Genomic DNA, 23536 nt, shown 5'->3' on the forward strand with positions numbered 1-23536 from the left:
TTAAAAAACAACATTTTAGAAAACATTACAGCACTTTTAAAAAACAACATTTTAGAAAACACAACATTTTAGAAAACACTACAGCATTTTAGAAAACATTACAGCATTTTGAAAAACAACATTTTAGAAAACATTACAGCAATTTTAAAAAACAACATTTTAGAAAACACTACAGCATTTTAGAAGACACAACATTTTAGAAAACATTACAGCATTTTGAAAAACATTTTAGAAAACATTACAGCAATTTTAAAAAACAACATTTTAGAAAACACTACAGCATTTTAGAAGACACAACATTTTAGAAAACACAACATTTTAGAAAACACTACAACATTTTAGAAAACACAACATTTTAGAAAACAAAACATTTTAGAAAACATTACAGCATTTTAAAAAACAACATTTTGGAAAACACTACAGCATTTTAGAAAAAACAACATTTTGGAAAACACTACAGCATTTTAGAAAACACAACATTTTAGAAAACACTACANTTTAGAAAACAAAACATTTTAGAAAACATTACAGCATTTTAAAAAACAACATTTTGGAAAACACTACAACATTTTAGAAAACACAACATTTTAGAAAACACTACAGCATTTTAGAAAACATTACAGCATTTTAAAAAACAACGTTTTAGAAAACACAACATTTTAGAAAACAACATTTTAGAAAACACCACAACATTTTAAAAAACATTTTAGAAAACACTACATTTTAGAAAACATTTTAGAAAACACTACAACATTTTAGAAAACACTACAACATTTTAAAAAACATTTTAGAAAACACAACATTTTAGAAAACATAACATTTTAGAAAACACTACAACATTTCAGAAAACAACTTTTTAGAAATGTTGTAATTTCTGCAGTTACACTTTTTTGAGAAATGGAGTAGTGTTTTCTGAAGTATTTGTGCAAATGTTTTTGTGTTTTCTTAATGTTGTCGTATTTTCCGGTATGTGTTTTGACCCTCAGGGCCACCGTAGTGACAGGGCGAGGACATGAGGCACACACACACACACACACCAAAACAGAAAAACAAAAGTGCTTTAAAGAAGCTCAGGGTCAGAGTGAAAAAAGAAAAGCACATTATCAAGCACAGAGGGATATCTGTGTGTGTCCAAGGCTCTGTCTCAGGGCCAGTCCATAAACAGGCATAAATCATCGGCAAACTCAGGAGAACAAAAACAATATGCCAATCTTGCAACTACTAGGCCGCGTTGCATATAGCAGACAAGAACATACACGTAACCCACTCATAGTTAACCAAACATCCACTTGGACTCAAGGATGAACTGATCAGAATTTAGTTTTCAAAGGTTAAGTTGCTGTGATCTTGCGTACGTACACAATATCTCAAGAATGCCTCGAGGGAGTATTTTCACATTTGGTATGAATGTCTACTTGGACTCTGATGCTGACCTGATGAGATGTTTGTGGTCAAAGGTCAAAGTCATGGTGACCTTTTGTCTGTCTAATTCTCATGAACCCAATAGTTCAAGAGGGCTTCGACAGATTGTCCTCAAATTTGACACAAACGTCCATTCGGACTCAACGATGAACTGATTAGATGATGGTGATTCTTCACTGAGACCTCAAACAAAATGTGTTTCATCGTAACTGAAGAAATCATAAGCTAATAATGACAAAATCTTACGCTGCGTTCTAGATACAATTATGAATAAATAATATGTTATATCCAAAAGGTCAAAGGTCAGCTTGACTGTGACATCATCGTGTTTTAAGGTCATATCTCAGGAACAGAAGGGAAGACATTTGGTCTGATACTGAGCTGATTGTACAGATCTTCTGTGTGTGAAGCATCCATGTTTTAGAGTTCATAACCTCTTGCAGCAACATCCATATTTGAAACAGTGTCTTCTGTCATGTGGGTGCGGACAGACGTGGATGTGAACTGTAAGCTGTAACTCGACTGGTTCATACAACCATGAGGCGGTCATTCTAGTTTGCTGTGCATGTCAAGTCTTTTTCAGCAGGGGGCGCTGCAGTGCACAAAATGTCGGCCCTGAAAACCTACTTTCTTACTCAGCTGGATGATCGTGCAGATCTGAACTAGATGTACTAACATGCTCTTTCATTTGACAGGAACCTCGATACTCTGCCTGTATGAAGCAGGTAAGATGTTTGTCCAGTTGCACACAGGTCCTGAGGATATGCAGCCTGCACTCAATACAGACACGTAGAAACAGTCAAGTCAAAAACACTCCCAAACCTCCCTGAATGGCCTCAAGGTGTCACTGTGTTCCTTTACATTGACTCTGCAGCCTGTTTAAAACGTCCAGCTCTTCATCACGAGGGTCATACATTAAGGTCAACATATCAGCAGTGTCACAGATGATCATCTCAGCCTGACAGCAGGTAGAACAAGCATGTAGTAGTTATATTAGTGTAATGCATCCATCATGAGAATAATGTTCATCTTAACATCTCAGTCTCATAAAGTCAGGAAGTGTCTTCGCTGAAAATGAAGATATTAAAAATAAATAATGTGACTTAATTTGGCGGTGACTATAAAGCAGGTCAATGGTCTGATGTGGAGAGATCTTGATTGGTTAACAGTGATGTTGAGGCCATTCTGACACCAGCAGGCATGTGCTCCTTCCTCCTTGATGGTCCGAGGGTTAAATATCTCACAGTTCTGCACGGATCCGTTTCTGAAAACCAGCACCCGCCCACACCCGTAAAGCTCAGCACCATATCTGACCAGTTACTCATAATTATGTCAAAGCCACATATTTAATCAACATTTTTTCGGTTATTTTAATAATATTTTTTGGACATTTTCTGAACATTTTTTATGACTTTTTATTAAAATGTTTTCAGATTTTAATCACAATTCTTTTTATATTTTATAATTTTGTTAGACATTTTTCTCTGACATTTCATTTATATTTTTTGGGATGTTTAACAACATTTTTAAAAAAATATTTTTATAATGTTTTTCAGATATTTCACAAATATTTTATGCACATTATTTTTTAATTTTTTTTTTTTTTTTAATATATTAGTTGCCATTTCAGCACCATTTTTTCCACCACCATCAAACCTCCAAAGGATCCTCCTTGGGTGTCTTGAACTCCATGTAGGCTGCCACCTCATCCTCAAGCTGCAAAGTTTCATGGCTGGAGTCCTCCACGTCGGTGACCAATGTGACCACGGGGTCAAAGGTCACACTGGTGTCACTGGCTTTCAGAATAAAAGCAACTGCAGCTTGATGATAGTGATTTAGATGTTAGAATATTACACATATACTGCACAGCTTTTTACTTTGGTTTAGTCTGAGAAATAAAAAATAGATTTTTGTTCTCACCTGTGTGGAGTTCATTTTTACCCCAGAAGTTTATATATATATGTACTCACAGTTTTTTGCAGCTCACCTGTCGGGCACACGACCAGGTGCTTGTATGAGTCGACTGTGAGGCTGCTGTAATATTTCTGGTTGCTGTCACGCTTCACTGCAGTCCCCTCACTCCTTCATCCTCACTCTGTCACCACCTAAATACAAAAGCAAAATATTGTACTGATGGAAGTCAGCTGAGCTCTGGCAGCCACTGTCACCGTGTCAGAGTAAAGCGTCCTCTGTCTGTGTCTTCCAGTGTTGATGTGTCCCCGGGTGTGGACGTCACTGGAGAACGGCCGGGTGTCCTCGTGGCCCCTGGGGCCCCCGGTGGAGGGGACGTTGCTGCATTACAGCTGTCTGCCCGGCTTCATCCTCATGGGCCGAAACTCTACACAGTGCAACAAGATGGGGAAGTGGGACACGCCCAAACCTGTGTGTCACTGTGAGTCACCGTCCTCCCGTCACACGGCTCAACACTTCGTTAGCTGCCAAACAACACGTACGATATTTAGTGTCACATGATCACATAGAGACGTGACATCAGGAAATTTCATGTTTTTTTAGTTCATGTAGAATAAACATTTGTTACAGACAAGGAAGGAATGGAAAGAAAAATAAAGGAAAGGAAAAGAATGAAAAGTAAAGGAAAGGAAAAGAATGAAAAGAAAAGGAAAGGAAAGAAAAGGAAAGGAAAGGGAAAGAATGAAAAGGAAAGGAAATGAAATGAAATGAAATGAAATGAAATGAAAGGGAAGGAAAGATGGGTTCACACAGCCTGTAGTTAATGGCCCCATCTTTAATTCAATGTGAGGTCTTGGTTGAACACAGGTGTAGTTAAGGGGGGGCCATCTGAATCATTCACTCGGCCCACGCTGTCTGTATTGACGCCTCTGTCCTGTCGTCAGTCCAGCTGGTTCAGTATGTCCTCTCTGTGCGTCCACACGTGTGTTTCCATGTCCAACACAGAGTCAGTGTGACTCAAAGGCTTCTTACACTGTGTTGACACTTTGAAGACGAGCTGTGAAACCAAACTGTGTTCTGTCTCTTCTCTGCTCCGCAGACGATCGGCACTACAAAGGTAAGAACAGCTTCTCCTCTCACTCTCCTTCTTTAATGTCAGTGTGTCTCAGTGACAGCGCCCCCCTCTGTGGACAACTGAGCATGTGGATGTTTCCAGACCGTGTTATATCCAGATTCAGATTCAGATTCAGATTCAGATTCAGAATACTTTATTAATCCCCGGGGGGAAATTGTTTGATAAAAACCAAGACAAACTTTTTCATCAGACCGTGTGTTTCCTGACTGAATCCTGTTACTGGATGGTAGCAGGCAGGTCACAGAGTGCTGACGCTGATCGTGTCAGTTCAATGTTCATGATTTGTTTTGAGCTAAAACAGCCGGTCTGCACTTCACACTCATACGGACCACAGCAGTCATGCTCAACTCATGGCCTGTGGGCCACATGGGGCCCCTGACAGGGTGCTGAGTGGCCCCCCAAACATGTTCTGATTCACAGTGAAAATAAATTAGTTCAGTTTTCAGGTTGTCCGTCCATCTGTACGTACATATGTACACACGCACGTATCATCCCTGTGAACGTGATGTCTCAAGAGTGACGTAAGGGCCAAACAGTCACTTGGACTCGAGGATGAGCTGATTACATTTTGGTGGTCGTAGGTCAGAGGTCAAGTCTGTTTGACCTCATCTGTCTTTTTCTCCTGAGCGTGATATCTCAAGAACACCTAAAGGAAATGTCTTTTAATTTGGCACAAACGTCCACTTGGACTGAAGAATATACTGATTAGAATTTTGTGTTTGAAGGTCAAAGGTCAGTGTGATCTCATGAAACGTGTTTTTGGCCATAACTCAAGAATTCATCTGTTAATCAAGACAAAACTCCACAGAGAGTCCCACAGGAATGAATGAATGAATGAATGAATGCCTCGTCTCTGCACACATACGTTAGAGGAGACGAGACGTAAGTTTTGTGGGACCTGGAGTTTTATAAAAAGGCCACAGTAAATCACAGAGTACCTCTTTATGTTGAAACTGTTTCCTTATTCTCCCTAAAATGTTTTTAATCTTCCGACTGTAACAGAAGGTAAGAGTCAGGGACATGAAATGAAGGAAATGGAAGACACATCGGTCCATCAGTGGCTAAAAACAGACTGGAGAAAAAAACCCTCAGCACTGCTGTTGGTGTGACTCTCCAGTGACAGTACTCCCACCTCATCTCATGGGGGCGATATTGTGCTGCTCAGAACATGACAGCGCTCTGTCTGTCCTGGATGCAGAGTGGCATGTAAACCTCTCAGGTCTGTGTTCAGAGGTCATTAAGGTGCCGTTGAGTCTCTGTGATGAAGCGAGCAGTAAACAGCTGCGGTGGATGATGTCATGTTTGGCAGGCGTGTTCTAAAATTAGGACTTCCTTTATCTCACCAGAGGAAACACAGACCGTTTGACTGTGGGGACACAACAAGATTTAATAACCCAGATGACAATAAATCCATCGCTGTAGATCATTATTTATATTTACTGTTTAGATTTTTGGGTTTTTTTGTTCTGGTTTATGATCAGTGCCTTAAAATGACCTTTAAGAAAGTGTTGATGGTACTGTGTGTCAGAGTCGGGTCCATTTTGAAAACCTGCACCCGCCCGTACCCGTAAAGCTCAGCACCAGAACCGACCTGTTACCTGTCATTTTGTCTGAGTCAAAGCTCCACCCATGATCAAACCCCCCCAGGCTCCAGTCCCTCACATGAAGCTGGTTCTCTGTTCTTGAATTGGACGTCTCTTTGACTGGATGGTGAAAACATTCAATCACTGCCAGGTTAGGAAACATGTTAGCATGCTCCTTCCACCACCATCAAACCTCCAAAGGATCCGAACTCCATGTAGGCTGCCACCTCATCCTCGGGCTGCACAGTGTCACGGCTGGAGTCCTCCACGTCGGTGACCAATGTGACCAATTGTCACTGAAAATCAGCAGGTTGATCAGCGTCACCTCTCAAACATCTGGGAGTTCATTTATTGATCTTAAACTGATCAGAAAATGTTAATGCTGTTTGTTTTGCTCCTCCGTCAGTGGGAAGCTGATGATGGACGTATTTATGGCACAGCCACCTTTAGTTACCTTGTATTATATTGCACCCTGTGTCACTCCTATTTTGGTGCCTTACATAATTTATTACATTTTCACACAGTAAAATTTGGAATTAAAATATTCCTCTAAATCTTTTTATTCTGCAGCTAAAGTTCATATTGGAGAATATTGTTTAATAAAATGTGCAGCTGAAACTGCTGCCCTGGTGCCAGCAGGTGGCAGTGTGGCACCGCCTCTAGGACTGGATCATAACATGAGAAGATGTGTGACAGAAGCAACAGTCAGAGTGTGATGTCTCTCAAACACGTTAAAGTGTCAGATCTGTCGTCATGGCAGAGCGCCGCCGCCGCCGCTGATGTCTCAGGATGTGACGGGCTTCACGTGGACGTCTCTCTGCCTCCATTTTCCCTCAGTGTTGTTTGCAGTGATAAATGACTCCACCACAATCTGTCAGAGATCTGCAGGTACGCAGGTAGATAATGATTCCAGGGGGGACGGTGAGACAAAGAGATGAAGAGGATGAGGAGGGTGGAGGAAAGGAGGAGGTGATTGTAGCAGGGTGACGTAAAGACGAGTGAGACTGGGGACTGGGCACGGAGGAGCGAAGGAGAGAACAGGAGATTTATGTCTCTTATTTCTGTGGTGAATGTTTAGAATGAAGCTCTCTGCACCTCCATTACAGTCCAGCTGAGTCCCTCTGTCTCCTCTCTGCTCCCAGGCTGTGGGGACACACTGTCCCTCTGTCTCCTCTCTGTGGGGACACACTGTCCCTCTGTCTCCTCTCTGCTCCCAGGCTGTGGGGACACACTGTCCCTCTGTCTTTGCCAGATGAAACACCAGCATCTTATTCGTAGACAACAAGGAGAGGGAGGGGCATCATAGGCAATAAAATGGCCGTCCTAAGTACTCAAGGCCAAAATGAAAAAAAATATTAAATTTAATTTAAAGTTTTATGTCATTAGCATAATTTGAGCAGCAAAGTCAGAACAAAACCAGGAGTATTCATTTAGAACACAGTGTCTCTGATGCACAGCCAGCCGTGGACAGAGGAGAGCTTGACAGTAGCCATGAAACGTGGTTTCTGCGGCGCATCAAAGACGAGGTGTACCGCCGCACAACGCAGCAAACCACAGCTCAGAAGACCACAGGTGACTGTGCCTGTAAGCTCACAGAAGACCACAGGAAACAGGCGAACAAGAACCAGGAAGGCAGAAGCAGAGCTCTTGGTCGAGGACAGAGGGCAGAGTGATTTACAGGGGAGCAGACGAAACAGGAGAAACAGGGGCGGGCAGGGTCGATACCGAGTACGCACAATCTGGCGAGGAGTGTCTGTGAAGCAGGCGTCTTTATATTGACAGTAGGTGATGATCCACAGGTGAGCGGCGTTGATGAGATGGGCGTGGTGGGCTACAGGAGTGGGAGATGCGTGGACAGGCAGCAGGCTGGTTTCTAGGTGTGGTGACCAGACGGGCTGAGTGGGAAAGTACTGAATGAGCTGAGGAGATGGCAGGTATGGAGGGTGAGTAAGTAAATCTTGATGCACTGAAATGTTGTAGCTGCATCTGTCCTGTGTTTGATCAAGAACAACCAGAATATGTTCCTGGTTTTCAGCTCACTGGACACACGTGTATACTGCAGTCAACAAGCTTGCAGTAATTATCCTCAGGTCTTTCAGCTGCTGAAGGTCCCATCGACATGCTTGGTACACAGTGACAGGACTGAGGTCTCTATTCTGCAGATAATGACGAAGCGCCTCAGTGAACACATTCGGCTGGCTTTCCAATAGGTCACAGAGGTCACTGTGTTGATCAGTCCGATGCTGTCAGCTGTTGCTGTCGCTGATCCTGATGTGGGGTTCAATTACAGTCTGTCAGAACTCTTTGAAGCACTGCCTCCGTTTTAGTGTTAGTGTTTTAATTAGTTGTTAATCAGTCTGATGTTGGTGCGTCAGTCACATTCTGATTTGGTAAAAAGGCAGCGTCTCAGAGCGGTGACAGCGTCCTGTGGGTGTTGGAACGGTGGCGATGCTGCATTGTGTCTCTCAGGTCGTTAAATCGGAGGATTCATCAATGATTTAATGTGGAGGCCCAGAGCTGTGACTGCAGCCAGCGGGTAGCAGCATCTTTTAATTAAGACCGCACTCCCAGTATCTCTGTCCCAGTACGCCTCCACCTCATCCCTGCGTCCGGCCCAGCGAGGGAAAGGTCAGCTGAGTGTGTGCCTCCCTCCAAGCACTCAGGACTGCCTCCTTGTTTACTGCCATCACTACACTGGTCACATGATCGCAGCCTCTCAAAAGGCTATGTCCAGATTTTGGTGCATTTCTTCTCGTAGACAAACAGACAAAACATTTGTGAGAACAGTTTGAACCCCAAATGGCCAAATGCAGCTGTAACTGTAAGTAAATGAATAAACATTATGTTACTGATCACTTTTAGTCTCAAACCGTCCGTTGTCAGCTTTAATTTAGACCCCTGATTGTTCTCTTTGTCTTTGTTGTTAGATACGTAATGAATCCCATCACAGGCTCCTCTGACTGTCTCAAAGCTCTTAAACGTCTCTGTCGTCCTCGGATCGGCTCTGTGTGGTCGCACAGCAAACGAGGAGTAAATGTTGATGTGCTGCATTCCAATTCCCTTTTTCATTTGTTAGTAGTGTGAGTATACATAATGCATGTGCCAAAGCTCCCAGCATTCATCCTGTTGCTGCCTCTGTTACCGCTGCCTTTACCAGCTCTCCCTGTCAGCTCGGGTCCAGCCACTCCCTGCTGCCCTGCAGTAACCTCTTTGCCATCGTTGCCATCACCTCACCTCTGCCCGCTTCCTCACCTGTTGTCCATTTCCTTAATCAACCCATGGTACATACACCGGCCCGTCTCCACTGATTCCCTGCTGGATTGTCTAGTTTGTATCCGCCGTATCTTTCCAGCCTTTGTTTCCTGCCGCCTGACACATGATTGATGACTGTTCGCCTGCGTCCTGTCCGGTTAAGTTCGACTGGTTACCTGGTTACGACCCTCGCCTGTTTTTGGACCTCTGTTGTGTTTCTGAGCTGTCACAGCACATGTCACGTCACTTAGCTGTTGACACACATATGCTTCATGTATGTTTCAGTATTCATGAGCTCTTATAACCGTGGCTGTAAACAACAATATGAACATGCGTGTCAGCAGTGGGGGATGATGATGCGTACTGGCTGAATGACGAGGTGGGTCGTTATCAGCGCTGCGGGAAAATACCCCGTAAAGATCAAAACACCATATGCTGTGTCACCCTCGTCGATGAAGACTATTAAATAAATGAGTGTGTGAGAGAACAGGATAACAGCAGAGGGGGAACGATCAGCGGGCTCGGCGTAGCAGCATAGTTAACGTGTCACGGCCTCCTGATTTAAGATGCTGTATGAATTATTTATGTGGCTCTGACAGAGTGCTGATGACAGGAGAGGTCAGAGGTCAGGGCAGGATTCAACAGTACACCAGTACCCACTTTATTAATTTCAGCCCGAGCTTTTCAGCACACTGTCACCCAGCACAATGAAAGTAACCTCCATCTCTTGATTGTAGAGACGCTCCTCTCAGGACTGTGTCCTCCAACACATCTGTTACTGCACCCAATTAGCAGTCACATCTCATGAAGATGACCTCACCATCCATCTGGCGCGTGTTGCTGGAAAACAGATATGACAATGCTGTGACCTTGACATAGATTTTCAGGTTTGCTTTTCAACTTCAACCAGGCCTGGTCCTGCACGGCTGAGAACGGGACTCACCTGCTGCTCGCCCACATGGAGTTCATTTTTACCTGTCAATTTATACATATACATATTTTTACCATCACATCCTCACTGTGACCTCGTCACATGTCCATGTTTGGTCATGGACTTTCCACGTCCACATATGACGTCCAAGGTACCCTGGGTGTGTTGGTTGTTGACGTTCTGGGACGCCGTGTCAACTTCAGCCTGTTACATGCATTGTCTGTTTTCAAAATACACTTCTGTTTTCACAGGAAATGTACAGTTTGCATACAGTCTCTTTCAAAATAAAAGCACTACGTCAGTACAACGCTGCATATTGACATTTTTTTTCCTTCAACAAAAACACGTGGTTAGTTTTAGGAAAAAAGAACAGGGTTTAGAATCTTGCAGGACGTGACACCGCTCTCTCAGGTAAAAGTCGGTGTTTGTTGCCCGGTGCGGATCATACAGATGCTGAAGGGTGCCATGGTGCGTTAGGAATCGACAGCGAGTGTCACTGACCAAGCGTTAGTATATGAGGAGTTAAACGAACTCTTTTAACTCCTCATATAGGTGGTGTAGGCAGGATTTAAAATTGGGATGGCATCTTCTACAGCACATAGCTACCTAGCTATGGTACCCGACCCACTACAGGACTGTGCACCAGAGGCCCCACGATACAATGATATCATGATCATAAGTCACGATACAAGTATGAGTATCATGTTAACATACGGGGCCATATATTGCAATACTTGTTTTGTCCCCAGTGGTAACATCTGTTTCATCTAATAAGATCAAGTTTTCAGTTTGTTCATCTCACTTCAGTCATTTTTATTGCAGCATTTTGTCTCCAGTGGACTGAAAAAGCAATTTATTTTATTATTGTAGTCGGCTAACAAAAGTCTACCTTGGATTTGTAATATTTATAATTTATTTATTTTTAAAAATCAATGCTTGGCATCAGGCCGTTGGTACCGACGCGGTGCAGGTCTCGGCTGCACACATCAAGTATATTAATGTTTTTAAAAGCAATATAATGGGTGTTTGGCAATTAATAAGATATAAAGTGCAGATCTAAAGGAAAGTATTCATCTAACATCCCTCTGTCCCTGTAAGAGAGTGTTGTCCAGTGTTCGTTATTAAAAAAAGTCTTTTGATCTGAGGGCCCTTACAGACTGAAGGAATATGAGGAGGAATGGACACATAATCTGAGGTAGCCAACAACCTGCTTTTATACATCTGAAAAACTTCTATTAAAAAAAAAAAAAAGAACTGCTTGGCAACCAGAGCAGGCCTCTAAATGAGACAGGTCTTTATTTGTCACAATGTGGAGCCACACCAGGCTGGTGAAAGGGACTGGGTGTTTCATTGGGACTAGACTTTAACTGAAGATTTACAGTAAACAACTTGGACACATTACAAATATCATTTATGATATAAACAAATGTGGACCCAGCACTGACCCCTGTGGGACTCCACATACAACCCTCAACAAGTCAGACTTATTATTGTTTATTTACACACATTGATGTCTATTTTAAAATTAGTCACTGAGCCATTTGTGAGCTACGCCACTAATCCCACATCTTTCCAGTTTGCTCATTAATAGTCTGTAGTCAGTCTTAGATATCCGAAGACTCCTACTGTATGTTCTTTATTATCTATTGTTATTTGTTCCATCAGCTCCATCACTGCAGGCATATCTTCAGCAGTATAACATGAGGATAGTATTTTCCTTCAGGCTAATCTACAGGTTGGTACCAATTTTAAAACTTTCTGGCTTTTTTGATCAGATTTCCGTTCTTTTGAAATTGTACAACAGCTGTAACTGTTAAACAGAATCCAAAAATGACCATCGCACACACTACGGAAGACACTTTCCAAGCAGGAAATAAAATGTCATGTGGCCCCTTAATTATTCAGAGTTTTAATGATGAAACCTCATGAAGTCATTTCACACATTTACTACACAGAGTAAATTTCTCACATCCTCTCTGACAGCCTCATTTCTCACAGTCCCTGTCTCATGAGCACGAGGAGGACAGAGTTCCAATGTCCAGGATGACCTCAGCAGCTTGTCAAATGCATCTCTAATATAGCTGTGTCTCGGCCTGTTGTCCCACACTCTGATGCTGTTATTAATGCAGTGATTTATTGGCCTGTCAGATGCCTCTCTCCTCATCTAGCTGAGGCTTGAGAGGGTCGGCACAGGTTAAGTGCTTCGCCTGAGGGCAGGAGAGCTGTGATCCGAGCTGCATTCCAATGTCCAGGACCTGCCTGGCTTCCACCAGGGACGAACAGACTGAGGGTTTACTTTGGTTTGGGGAGGAAGTTACGTGAGCCGGTGTTAAACAGGATCAGCAAGGAGAGATATGTGGCAGCAGGTCCAAATGAAGACGCACCAGTACTGTTTTCAGGTGCTTTCAGATTCAACACAAAGCAAATATTTACTTTTCGAGGGGCCAGTTTGACTGCAGCACTACACGTGCAAGCTGTGTTTATTTGCCACAACAACAGATCATATGATGCTTACAAAAGGTAAAAGTTTGTATGTCTTTTTATGAATACGCGCCCCCACCAGTAAGGCTAGAATTAGGACAAAACTCATGGTAGGGCGTCATCATAAGGTATCTTGACATGGTGCAGTTATGTACGTGTGTCACCCATTATTGACTTTTGGTTTCTCATGTGACACAAGCCAGAGTCCTGAGCCAGGTTAAATTCACAGGTACAAGCATGGGTAAAAATGAACTGCTCACTTTTAAAATCAAAATAATATTGTGTTGTGACTTAACTATCATGGTAATACGGTATCGTGGGGTCTCTGGTGATTCCATCCCTACTGATTGGCTAGCTGGCATCCTGAATCCGTCCTGTTGGTGTTTCACTTTTCCTTTTTGAATGATGACCACAGACTGCCACCACTTCCTGCTGTGGAGTCATTTCCTCTCACACAGGTGCAGAGCGTACGTACTGTAGTCTTTGCCCTGAGTACAAGTGCAGCTTTCTGGCAGACAGGCGTTGTGGGCTTTGTGTCAGTCAACCTTCTTTGCCACGAGTTCTTTGGTGAGTCTGGGTCTTTAGAGGGTTTTTTAAGGAGGATAGCATTTATTAGCACTTCAAACATTTGCCGATATCTTTGGCCACTTGCAGCCAGCAGAAAGATAGGTAGAACATAATTTTTTTAATAATAAATTTAATTTGTAAAGCACTTTAAATTTATAAAAAAAATCTCAAAGTGCTACAGCACACAGTAAAAGGTAGATCAGTTAAAACATTATTAAAACAAATTCAAGTCTTAGGCCGAGTCAAAAGCTTATTTAAAAAGGAAAGTCTTTAAGCCTCTCTTAAAGGCATCCACTGTCTGTGGGGCTCTGAGGTGGCCGGGTAGAGAGCTCCAGAGACGAGGGGCAGCAGAACAAAAGGCGTGGTCTCCCATAGTGCAGAGCTTGGTTCTGGGGAGGTGGAGAAGGTATTGGTTTTGGGAGCGTAGATTACAGGTTGAAGCTTGCTGGGTGAGTAATTCATTGAGATAATCCGGGGCATTTCCATGGATACACTGATGGGTGATGAGAGCAAGTTTGTAGCTGATTCTAGCGGAGATGGGGAGCCAGTGAAGGGTGCGGAGTACGGGTGTGATGTGTTTGTGTTTTCTGACTTTCAGGAGGATCCTAGCAGCACTGTTCTGAATAAGTTGTACTTTTTGTAGACTTTTGCCAGGAATTCCAATTAGAAAGGTGTTGCAGTAATGGAGCCTGGAGGAGACACAGGCATGGACTAGTTTCTCTGCATCAGAGAGGGTGAGAGAGGGACGGAGCTTAGCGATGTTCTTAAGGTGAAAAAAACAGGATTTACACAGATATTTAATGTGATTCTCAAATGTTAGGTGAGGGTCCAGTCTCACGCCAAGGTCGGTAACTGTAGATGAAAGGGGGATGTCCTGACCAGAGAAGGTGGTGGTGGTTAGAGAAGATGACTGGACCTGATGAGGGGTGCCAATAAGTATGGCTTCGGATTTGGAACAGTTGAGTTGGAGGAAGTTACGACTCATCCATGCCTTTATCACCTCCAGGCAGTTGGTGAGTGTGGACAGAGGTGAAGATGAAGATGGTAGAGCAGTTGAAGAGGTTGGGTCAGTCCTGAGATACAGCTGAGTGTCATCGGCGTAGGAGTGGAGTGAAATATTATCACCTTATAAAGTTAATGTGTGTTGAGGATATAAGGTTCTAACTGGAGCCACAAACCACCAAGAGACAACTGTTGCATCCAACCGTCATTTATTGTTGTGCAGAAATGATGATAAATGCTGGTTAGATGCTTGTCATGAGTTTTGCCATGATTATTGATAGATTCTCAAAGACACTTGGCAAACACCATCAAACACTCAGAATGGAAATGTTTGAAGACAAAGAGGAGGAAGAGAGGTCCTGACTCCTACTTATAGACTTAGATGTGGGAGGAGCTACCAAAAGTAACTCAAACTGAACCCCCTCCTGATGTCCCCTTGAGGATGTGAGGTGAGTCAACTTGCAGTTTCTGACAACGTGGCAAACACACACCTCATATATCAACGCTTGGCGTACCAAAGCACCCTTCAGCATCTGTTGCACTGGGCTGCGTCTTTCTTAGACCCACAGAGCCACTGATGTTGTATAAAGAGTGAGGACATCCACGTGGGGTTGGTGGGCCGAACAAATACTCCCATCCAGGAGACCACTGATTGTGTCCCAATGTGAAACCAAAACTCTGCGTTGAGTTATTTTGATTATGCAGTATTGTACGTCACGTGATGTCACGTTACGTTGAACAGACCTATTTGAACCCAAACCATGACCTTTACTCTAAACCTGACCAAGTGCTTCCGTTGCCTTAAAAACAAAGTAAACCTCTGTTTGTTAGGTTTATTGTGAAGAGGCACTGATTCTGTAACGAGCTGCTGATAGACAGGGACCTCGAGCGTCAGAGTTTGACACGTAGGGCCACTGACCAAGCGTTAGTATTTGAGTTGGGAGTGAGAACGTGTCGGCCTACAAAGCTCTGATTGGCTGGTTCTTTCTCCATCCAGCAGAAGCAGCCGTCTGTGAGAACAACACCAGACTTGTTTGAATCACAGATATTGACGATGATCCAGAGGTGTGAAGCCAGGCGGGCGTACGGCAGCTTTGTGGGACCGCTCCCTCAGGGTAACGTTCCAGAAACAAAGCCAGGATCTGAAATGTGATGCATTCTTCTTTCTAAATAAGTCTGTCAGCTGAGCACATCACCCACTTCCTCCATTTTGCTTGTTCTACATAGAGGCATTTAAAAGCGACGCTGCGGCAGAGGAATCAGCTTTTCAGTGCAAACACTATAACCATGAGAAATAGAGACGCCAGAAATAGCTGAACAGGTTCAGCTGCGTGCCCACAGACAGCCGGGGAGATTAGAGTGTGTTTTATGGAAGCACTGCAGATCACATTAATGTTATTACATTCAACGGGAATGAGCAGAGAGAAGGATGGAGCAGAGAGACGAGCTGGAAGGGAGGGGATGGAGATGAAAATGGGTGACTGGGCAAACGAGACAGCGGATGGATCGGGAGAGCAGAGCGGTGAAATAGAGCAGAATGAGCAGAGAATAAGTGTGAAAGAAATAAGGGGAGGTGAAAGGTAAAGTTTGGTAAGTGAGAAGCTGAGATGTTGCCGAGGAGACGGTGGGATATCAGGAGGAAGGAGAGGATGAATCACACGTTGTATCTGGACTGTTCCTAATTAACTGGAGCCCGACTGCAGGGGCCCGCAGAGAGGGTGGCCGTCATACAGAGCAGTCAGATGTGGTCAGCCACCGCTGCCCCCACAGCACACAATGAATCGCTTGGATGAGCTCCTGACTATCATTACATTCAACTAGCTGCAGCGCCGGAGCAGTGGAGGCTGAAAACAACAAGTTAAAGGCTCGTCTCTGTGGAGCGTTCGGGGCAAAGGCCAAAGACGATGGTGATGTGGGCTTAATGCAGGATTTTCATGGGCACTTAAAGTGAAAAAGGCCAAAATTAAACAGAAGGTTTTAAAACAAGTTCAGATCGGCTCCGACAGGAAGTGACCACCCAACACAAAGTCAACCACACAGTGTCTTTCTGTAGGTTTGTGCTGACATGAGACCTCATTCACACAGTGAACAGTGTGTACGCACAAATGTGTGCTCAGACTGTGTGTGCGAACGTTTCACACAAAAATCTGAGATTCATCTTTTTTTTTATGCCTCTGCGGCGGCGATAGCCACGGCTGGAGGCGTTATGTTTTCGGGTTGCCTGTCTGTCCGTACATCCCATCCTTATGAACGCGATGTGTCAAGAACGCCTCAAAGGAAATTCTTCAAATTTGGCACGAATGTTCACATTTTAATCATTAAAGGTACTCAGCGTCATATCTCAGGAACAGAACCAGACTGGTCACCTGAGGCTGGATCCAAAACATAGTCAGTCCCCAAAGTGGTCAAAGGTCAAAATCACTGTGACCTCTTTTGTCTTATTCTTGTGAACATGATATCTTAAGAACACCTGGAGGAAATTTCTTTAAATTTGGCACAAACTTTCACTTTCAATAATGAAGTGATTGATGGTCAAAGGTCAAGTTGCTGTGACCTTGTGTGCATCTCATTCTCGTGAGCGCGGTATCTCAAGAATGCCTCGAGGCTTTTTCTTCACATTTGTTTGCTGAAGTACTTTTTAATTTTTTTTGTCAAAGGTCAAAGTCACTGTGACCTTGTTTCCATCTTATTCTCTTGAACAAAATATTTCAAGAGGGCCTTGACAGAATCTCCTCAAATTTGGCACGAACATCGATATAGACATATGTTATGATTTTATGTAACAAATAAATCGACTGACTGATTGATGACTTTGATATTTTGTTTAAGTCGTGTTCAAGTTACTAAAATCTCGCATCTCCAAAACGACTCATGTTGACAGAATAACAACGTCTTCGTAAGGCGCAAAAAACAAAACCCAATATCTGTAAAACTTCCACACGACATAAAAATTCTAATGTCATCAGACCTTCACCAAATTTTAACATCTGTCAACGAGTCCAATGTCTCTATGACGTCATACTGACGTCCATCACCAGCTGGGTTTAATTAACATCCAAACACACTGTAAAGAGGCGCCCAGCTGCTCACCTGGTAGAGCAGGTGCACCATATGCAAAGACTGTGTCCTTGTCGCAGCAGCTGCAGGCTCCATTCCAACCCACGGCCCTTTACTGCATGACAGCCCCCCCCCCCCGGCTGTTGCTGTCCTATCAGATGAAGGCAAAACGCCCCCAAAAATATCTTTAAGTTAATACACTTAAAAAATGTGATCACCTAATAACTTAATTTGAAGTGTGGTGAGTTTGCCTGCTGCAGATTTTAAAATGATCAAATATGACTTGAACCAAATCCTGAGGGGGATGTTGAAATATTTTAAACTGGACTGTGTGAGCTGATGTGTGTGTGTGAGGAAGATGAGAGGGAGGTGATGACAGGAGACAAAGAGGGAACAGGAGGCATTAGAGGGTGTGGAGGATCAGGACGCTGATCAGGATTTGGAGGGACAGACGGTCTGAACAGCAGGTGTGGTCGAAAGCAGCGGCCGGTCATATTTCACACTCCGGTTCAACAGAGCTAATGCGGGGGGGGGGGGGCACAGCCATGTTTCCGTCACTGACTGTTTCTACAGTGAGTGTGTGTTATTGTAAAATCTACAGCAGGAACACAGTTGTAATCTGTGGCGGGGGAATTAGCTGACTGATGACATCATGAAGCGCCACAGTGATTGTGTCAGGCTTTTATTTTGCCTCACGCGGCCGTGTATGCTGGTAAATGTGTTGTGCTCACCACTGGGAGAGCTGGAGACGGCTGCTGATGTAATTTGTGTTCTGAAATATATGGACAAATGCAATTTGGTGTCAAATTGAGCAAACGTGTCTGGAGACTGCGCTCCATGGTGGAGTGATAAAAGGATTACTGCACTGATGAAATGAGAAGGCTGCGTTCAGCTAAGACATGACGAGGGAGGTGGGGACGGGCTTCATGTGGAACAAGGCTTTATGCTTATTGTTGTCTGTTCTTCATGCTTTTAATATTTCAGAAACAAACCTGTCCCATTATATAAAGAGCACAGAGGGAAACACAGAGTGGGGGAGGAGACACGCTGAATTTAAAGTTTCAATAGTTCTAATGGTTCACGTATTCTTGCCGAAGCGTCACGGCCCGATGCACACAGCTGCACACGGTTTGTGGAAGGTCTTTATAATTTTACTTAATTATTTTGAATACACTTTGGCAGCAGAGACGAGTGAGGAGTCACAGAGACATGCAGTGAATACAGAGGACAGAGAGAGAAATGAACTGAGGCAGCTTTCACACCTGCTGTTTGATTCCATTCAGTCAAACTCAGGTTGGTTTGGCGCCTCGTTTTCAAACTGTATGGTTTGACTAAAATGAACAATGACAGCAATATAGTCCACGATGAGCAGCGCTAAAATCAACCTGCGTAGTTGTCCCTCCATTGTGACATTAGAAAGTGTCACATTTATCTTGCAAGTGTACTCTTCTTCAATGTTTGCTTTACTTCCTGGATTTTTCCCACATGGAAATTCTGACCAATCAAGAGCAGCTTTCTCACACAAGGCATTTGATCTGGTCCTCTTGTAAATGCTGCCGTGAGAACACGAACCAACTCTAGGCAATTATACAACTTTGGATCAACATGAGTCCCTGATTCAGACCAGAGGAGACCACTCTAGAGCTGACAGCAGCCTGACGATCAACCAAATCAACCTTCTGCTGCCATATTTGCTCATAATTAGATTTTAATGGCGTCTGTAGCGCTCGCACCAAACCGCCTGTCCATCTCATGCTCCATTATTCCCTCACTCGTCCACAAGAACCTGAGATACTTAAACTCCTTCACTTCAGGCAGTAACTCACTCCCAGCCCAGAGGGGGCAATCCAGCGTTTCACCGCAGAGAACCATGGCCTCAGATTTAGAGGTGCTGACTCTCAACCCGACCGCTATGACTGCATTTTTTTGTCAATGACCTTTTGTCCATGACGAAAGCGAGATGATGACGAGCTAAAAATAGATCTTGATAACAAAAAGTAAGATGAAATCTACGTTTCATTTTCGTTGACGAGATGAGATGTGATGAAAATGTTGGTGGGATATCAGACACTGAAACCTGAAGACGGTCGTGCTTGTAATTACCTTAAAATGCTGCATGAGCGACAGGCTGGTAAACTCCAGTGAATAGTCTGCACCAGGATGTTTCATTATCCAGCAGAAACAGTCACAGTAGAGCAGCATCAGCCGTTGGTGCCAGTTGTCTCTGTATTTCCAGTTCAAACCTTCCAAGCAAACTCAGCTCATGGACTTTGCCATTTCTAAAACCCTGTGTACGGCCCTGTATAAGACCCAAACTCATTATTAATCATAAATAAACAAGTTTTCAACCATAACATGTGATCAGGTTCTGGACCGTGTCCACTTTTGTGTCGGGGTCGGCTGCAGACTGACTCTGCAGAGATGGCTGCCATCTTGTTTTTCCATGGCTCAGTGTAGTGTGGTCTTACTGCCACTAGATGGCACAACAAGTGTCCATGAACGAGGACAACAGGTCTGAGATACACAGAGTGAAGTATAAGGTGCAGTAAACTCAGTATATGTGAACACAGGGTCTCAGGAGGATAAGATGAGGACAGCGTGTCGTGTTGCTCCACTGTTATTTCATATGTGAATAGAAACACAAGCTCAGGCATGTTTAAGTGCGTCAGCCAGATGTATAGACGTCACTGTGAAGAAGACAAAGCAACCAGGTTTATTTTGTCAGTTTCACAGCCTGTTGTGACCTGTTGCGTGTTCGTACTCTGTCAGACAGAGGAGTTTGTGTGCTCCTTATTTTATAATGAAAATAGTTTACCAGAGTCGCCAGAGGACAAAATGTGACCTCAGTGTGCAGCAAATGGGTTTTGTCTGTCTTTGACACCTGAACTTCTGTCTGCTCAGAATACATTTAAAAAACGTTATGCCTTTCTTCCTGCCGTTGTACCGAACTCACACCAAACCAGAACTCTTGAACCCGTGTACAAACCAAACTGCGACTTCTGTGAAGCTCTAATGTTTATGAGATCAACGTATGGGAAGGGAAGGTGAACGTTAATGTCCCTGCAGGGAAATTTGGGATATACACAGAAGTCATAAGCAAAACAAAACAGACAGCACACGACATAACACACAGAATCCAGAGTCACACACTGTCAGGGGGAAATCATGGACATTATCAGAGATCAGAGATAGCAGACGGGACAAAGGACGATCTGTAACGCTCAGTGCTGCATTAAGGGAGGCACAGCCTGATGGAAGCATCTGAAACTCAACATGGAGGGGATGATGAGAGTCTGAGACAACAGACCAAGCTTCAGAGGTGACCCTCTCCTCATACAGAGTAACACCAGTGATCAGCTTCACCACCTTGTCCAGCTTGTTCTTGCTTCTAAGGCTCAGATACCAAACCAACAGACAGACTCAATAAAAGCATGATCGTCCCATCAACATTGAACCTCCTCAGCTTCCTCCAAAAGAATAGGCGTTGGTTTCCCTTCTTACAGATGCCGTCAGTGCCCAAGTACCTGTACCGCTGCACTGTTGCCACCACCTCCCCCTCGATCACACCAGGAGCAGGAAGGCGGGGCCTCCTCTGAAAAGCAGTAAATGTCTCGCTGGTCTTAGACATATTGATGTGTTTAACAAAATCCAGTACAGGGCCATGATCATATTCTGATCCACGACGACGACTTACAATAACCGAGTCGTCCACATGTGTGATCAACATCTGAGCGCCGTGACTGTGTTCATCTTCATGAAGTCTAATCGTCACAGTGAGGTTGAAAGGCTAAAAACTGTGCTCAGTGAGTTGTGTCGCTGCAGCTCTCTGTGCAACAAGTTTATCTGTCAGGTGTAGTTTGAACCTTTGGACAGCAAGTTGGGCTGCATCACGCTCTCAGAATTTGGTTTCGACACTTTACCAAGTAGCACAGGGTCAGAATGGACGATATCAGTGCTGCTTTTCCATGTAGGGGAGAGCAGTGTGTTATGATTTATGAGGTGAATAATCAGTCTGCAGAGGTGACCAATCACACTTTGAAAAGGTGACATTAACCAAAGATGAAGATCTGATTTGGCTAAAATATTAATGTCACTAGGCGACTTCATACCTGAGCACAGCACAAGTGAGGGTCGGGCGTCAGCTCCCAGCAGGAAACAGGAGGGCTGGGAGGTTACTGTCCTCCTCCTGCTGACATCAGGTCAAAGCGAAACTAACGTGGGATTTATACTTGTGCACCAGCTCTATGCAGACCCTGCGCCATTAGGAGCATTTATATTTGTGTGGTGGTGTGTCTGTGTCACTCTGCAGTTACACCTCCAAAACACTAGTTGGCGACAGGGTTTCTGTGAAGTGCTGTAAAGTTTAGTTGATTCAAAACACACATTAAACACACATTAAACACACATTAAACACACATTAAACATGGCTTAATAGAGACAGTTTCAAACACAAATCAGCTTCACTATAACTCGCAGCATTCACAGACAAACACTTGTCTTTATCTGGACACATTTTCCCCACAAATACAACATGCTAACGTTATTAGCACAAGCCTATGGCATTTTACATTGTATAAATTAGCCTAGCAGCTAGCAGAGATTTCCTCTGCTCATATTTCAGCCAGGATAAATCACACACAGTGTGTGGAGGCTTTATTGTCTTCACAATTTATTGTTTCTTATCTGTGAAATTAAAGTAAATCAAAGCTTTGTTTCCACTGAGGGAAATGGTTTCAGCTTACAGAGACAGACAGGAGGTCTGCGTCACTGTGACTTCGATGCAGAAGTATAAATCCCCCTGTAAGAAGAAGCTGCTGGGTCTTGAGTAAGTTGTTTGAGTGCAGACGACACAAAAGCAGCAGAGAAGTAAAGTATAAATGCACTGGATGTGTTCACAACAACAGATTGTTGCTTGCACAGACAGAAACTAATCTCTGATTTGGTATTGATCCTGTTCACTCTAGGATCGATCTCTAAAATGAAAATGTAGCATCAAGAGTCTTGATATTTTGGTGTCAATCCGCCCACCCCTACTCTTTATGCTAAGCTAGGCTAACAGCTGATTCTATTGTTGCAGTGTCAGTTTAATAACAGTTTATGTGGAGTGTTTTTTTGCTATCCAAACAAACAGGAAGTAGATGCATCACTAAACAGTTTAAATATCAAGCTGTTCAGACTTTAGTGTCTTCTGATGCGGACATGTTTCGTTGCTGGAGAGAAATCTGAGCTGTTGTGTTTCTCTTTCTCTGAGTGGTAATTTTTAGCTCTCGCTCTCTAGCAGCACATCTCTCCGCCTGCAGCGATCTTGGCAGCCTGTTGAGCCAATTGTGGTGCCCTGCAGTGATCTAGCAACCTGCGCAGCCAAACATGCTGCCCCCGTGTGACCTGGCAACCAGCACGACCAATCACAGCAACCCCCAAGAATTGATCGAGGCCTCACAGCCTCCGCTGAAGTCCCGCCTTCGTAGATGCCCGCAGTGCCATTCAGCAGCAGAGTGCCAGTGGAAACGAGGTCTCAAGACCAGATTTGCCTGTTTTTTGTCCTGATATGATGCAGATGGTGTGAAATGTTAATGAGGTTTGCGGGGTGCTTTTGGCAGCCAAAGGAGAGACGCACTGACCTCGAAACAGGACACAACTGGTCTCTTCTATGCCACAAGCCTTCTCCTCAGGTCCATTCATATAATTCATACCAAGTCTTTACTGCAGCATGTTTCTGTCACTACAGCGTCACTATATAATGAGAATTAAGAGCTTTAGGTGAACCTCTCTGTTTCTAAGTGCAGTGCATTAAGTGATAATGGTAATAAAGTAAGATGTGTTATCTGACTGGGACTGAAGCTCTGTGATGTTTCCCTCTCATCTCATCGTCACTTTGAGCCTGTGCTTTATTTTAGAACAACCCTAAAGGCTCACTGCTGAGCCAGGGACAGAAAGCCCATGAATATCAGATGCAGCCTGCAGCTCCTGGAGTCCTATCAGGACTGTTGCACAAGCAAGTACTTAAAGATCCCTTCTCTTCCGTTCATCCACACCGCTCTCTAACTGCCTCTGTTTAAAACCCAGAGCCCTAACAAACCCGGCCACTTTCATTATTGTCATTAACAGATGTCAGCCACAGCCGGCATACGTGAGGAGTGAGGGTCCGTCGGGAGGGTAAAAAGCACTTCCTGTCTCCGGGAAATCGCCATGTGA

The 23536-nt window shown here is 43.9% G+C and overlaps 1 protein-coding gene across 1 annotated transcript in view; it reads left to right on the forward strand.

Moving 5' to 3' along the window:
- Window positions 1-23536, forward strand: part of gabbr1b (gamma-aminobutyric acid (GABA) B receptor, 1b) — a 208197-nt gene that overhangs the window by 38350 nt on the left and 146311 nt on the right. The window contains exons 5-6 of the mRNA XM_050035420.1: window positions 3629-3814; window positions 4433-4450. Of these exons, the coding sequence (XP_049891377.1) occupies window positions 3629-3814; window positions 4433-4450 (204 nt within the window). The remainder of the gene's footprint in view (window positions 1-3628; window positions 3815-4432; window positions 4451-23536) is intronic.

The sequence above is a fragment of the Epinephelus moara genome, chromosome 22 (assembly GCF_006386435.1).
Source record: "Epinephelus moara isolate mb chromosome 22, YSFRI_EMoa_1.0, whole genome shotgun sequence".
In the NCBI taxonomy this organism is placed as follows: Eukaryota; Metazoa; Chordata; class Actinopteri; order Perciformes; family Serranidae; genus Epinephelus; species Epinephelus moara.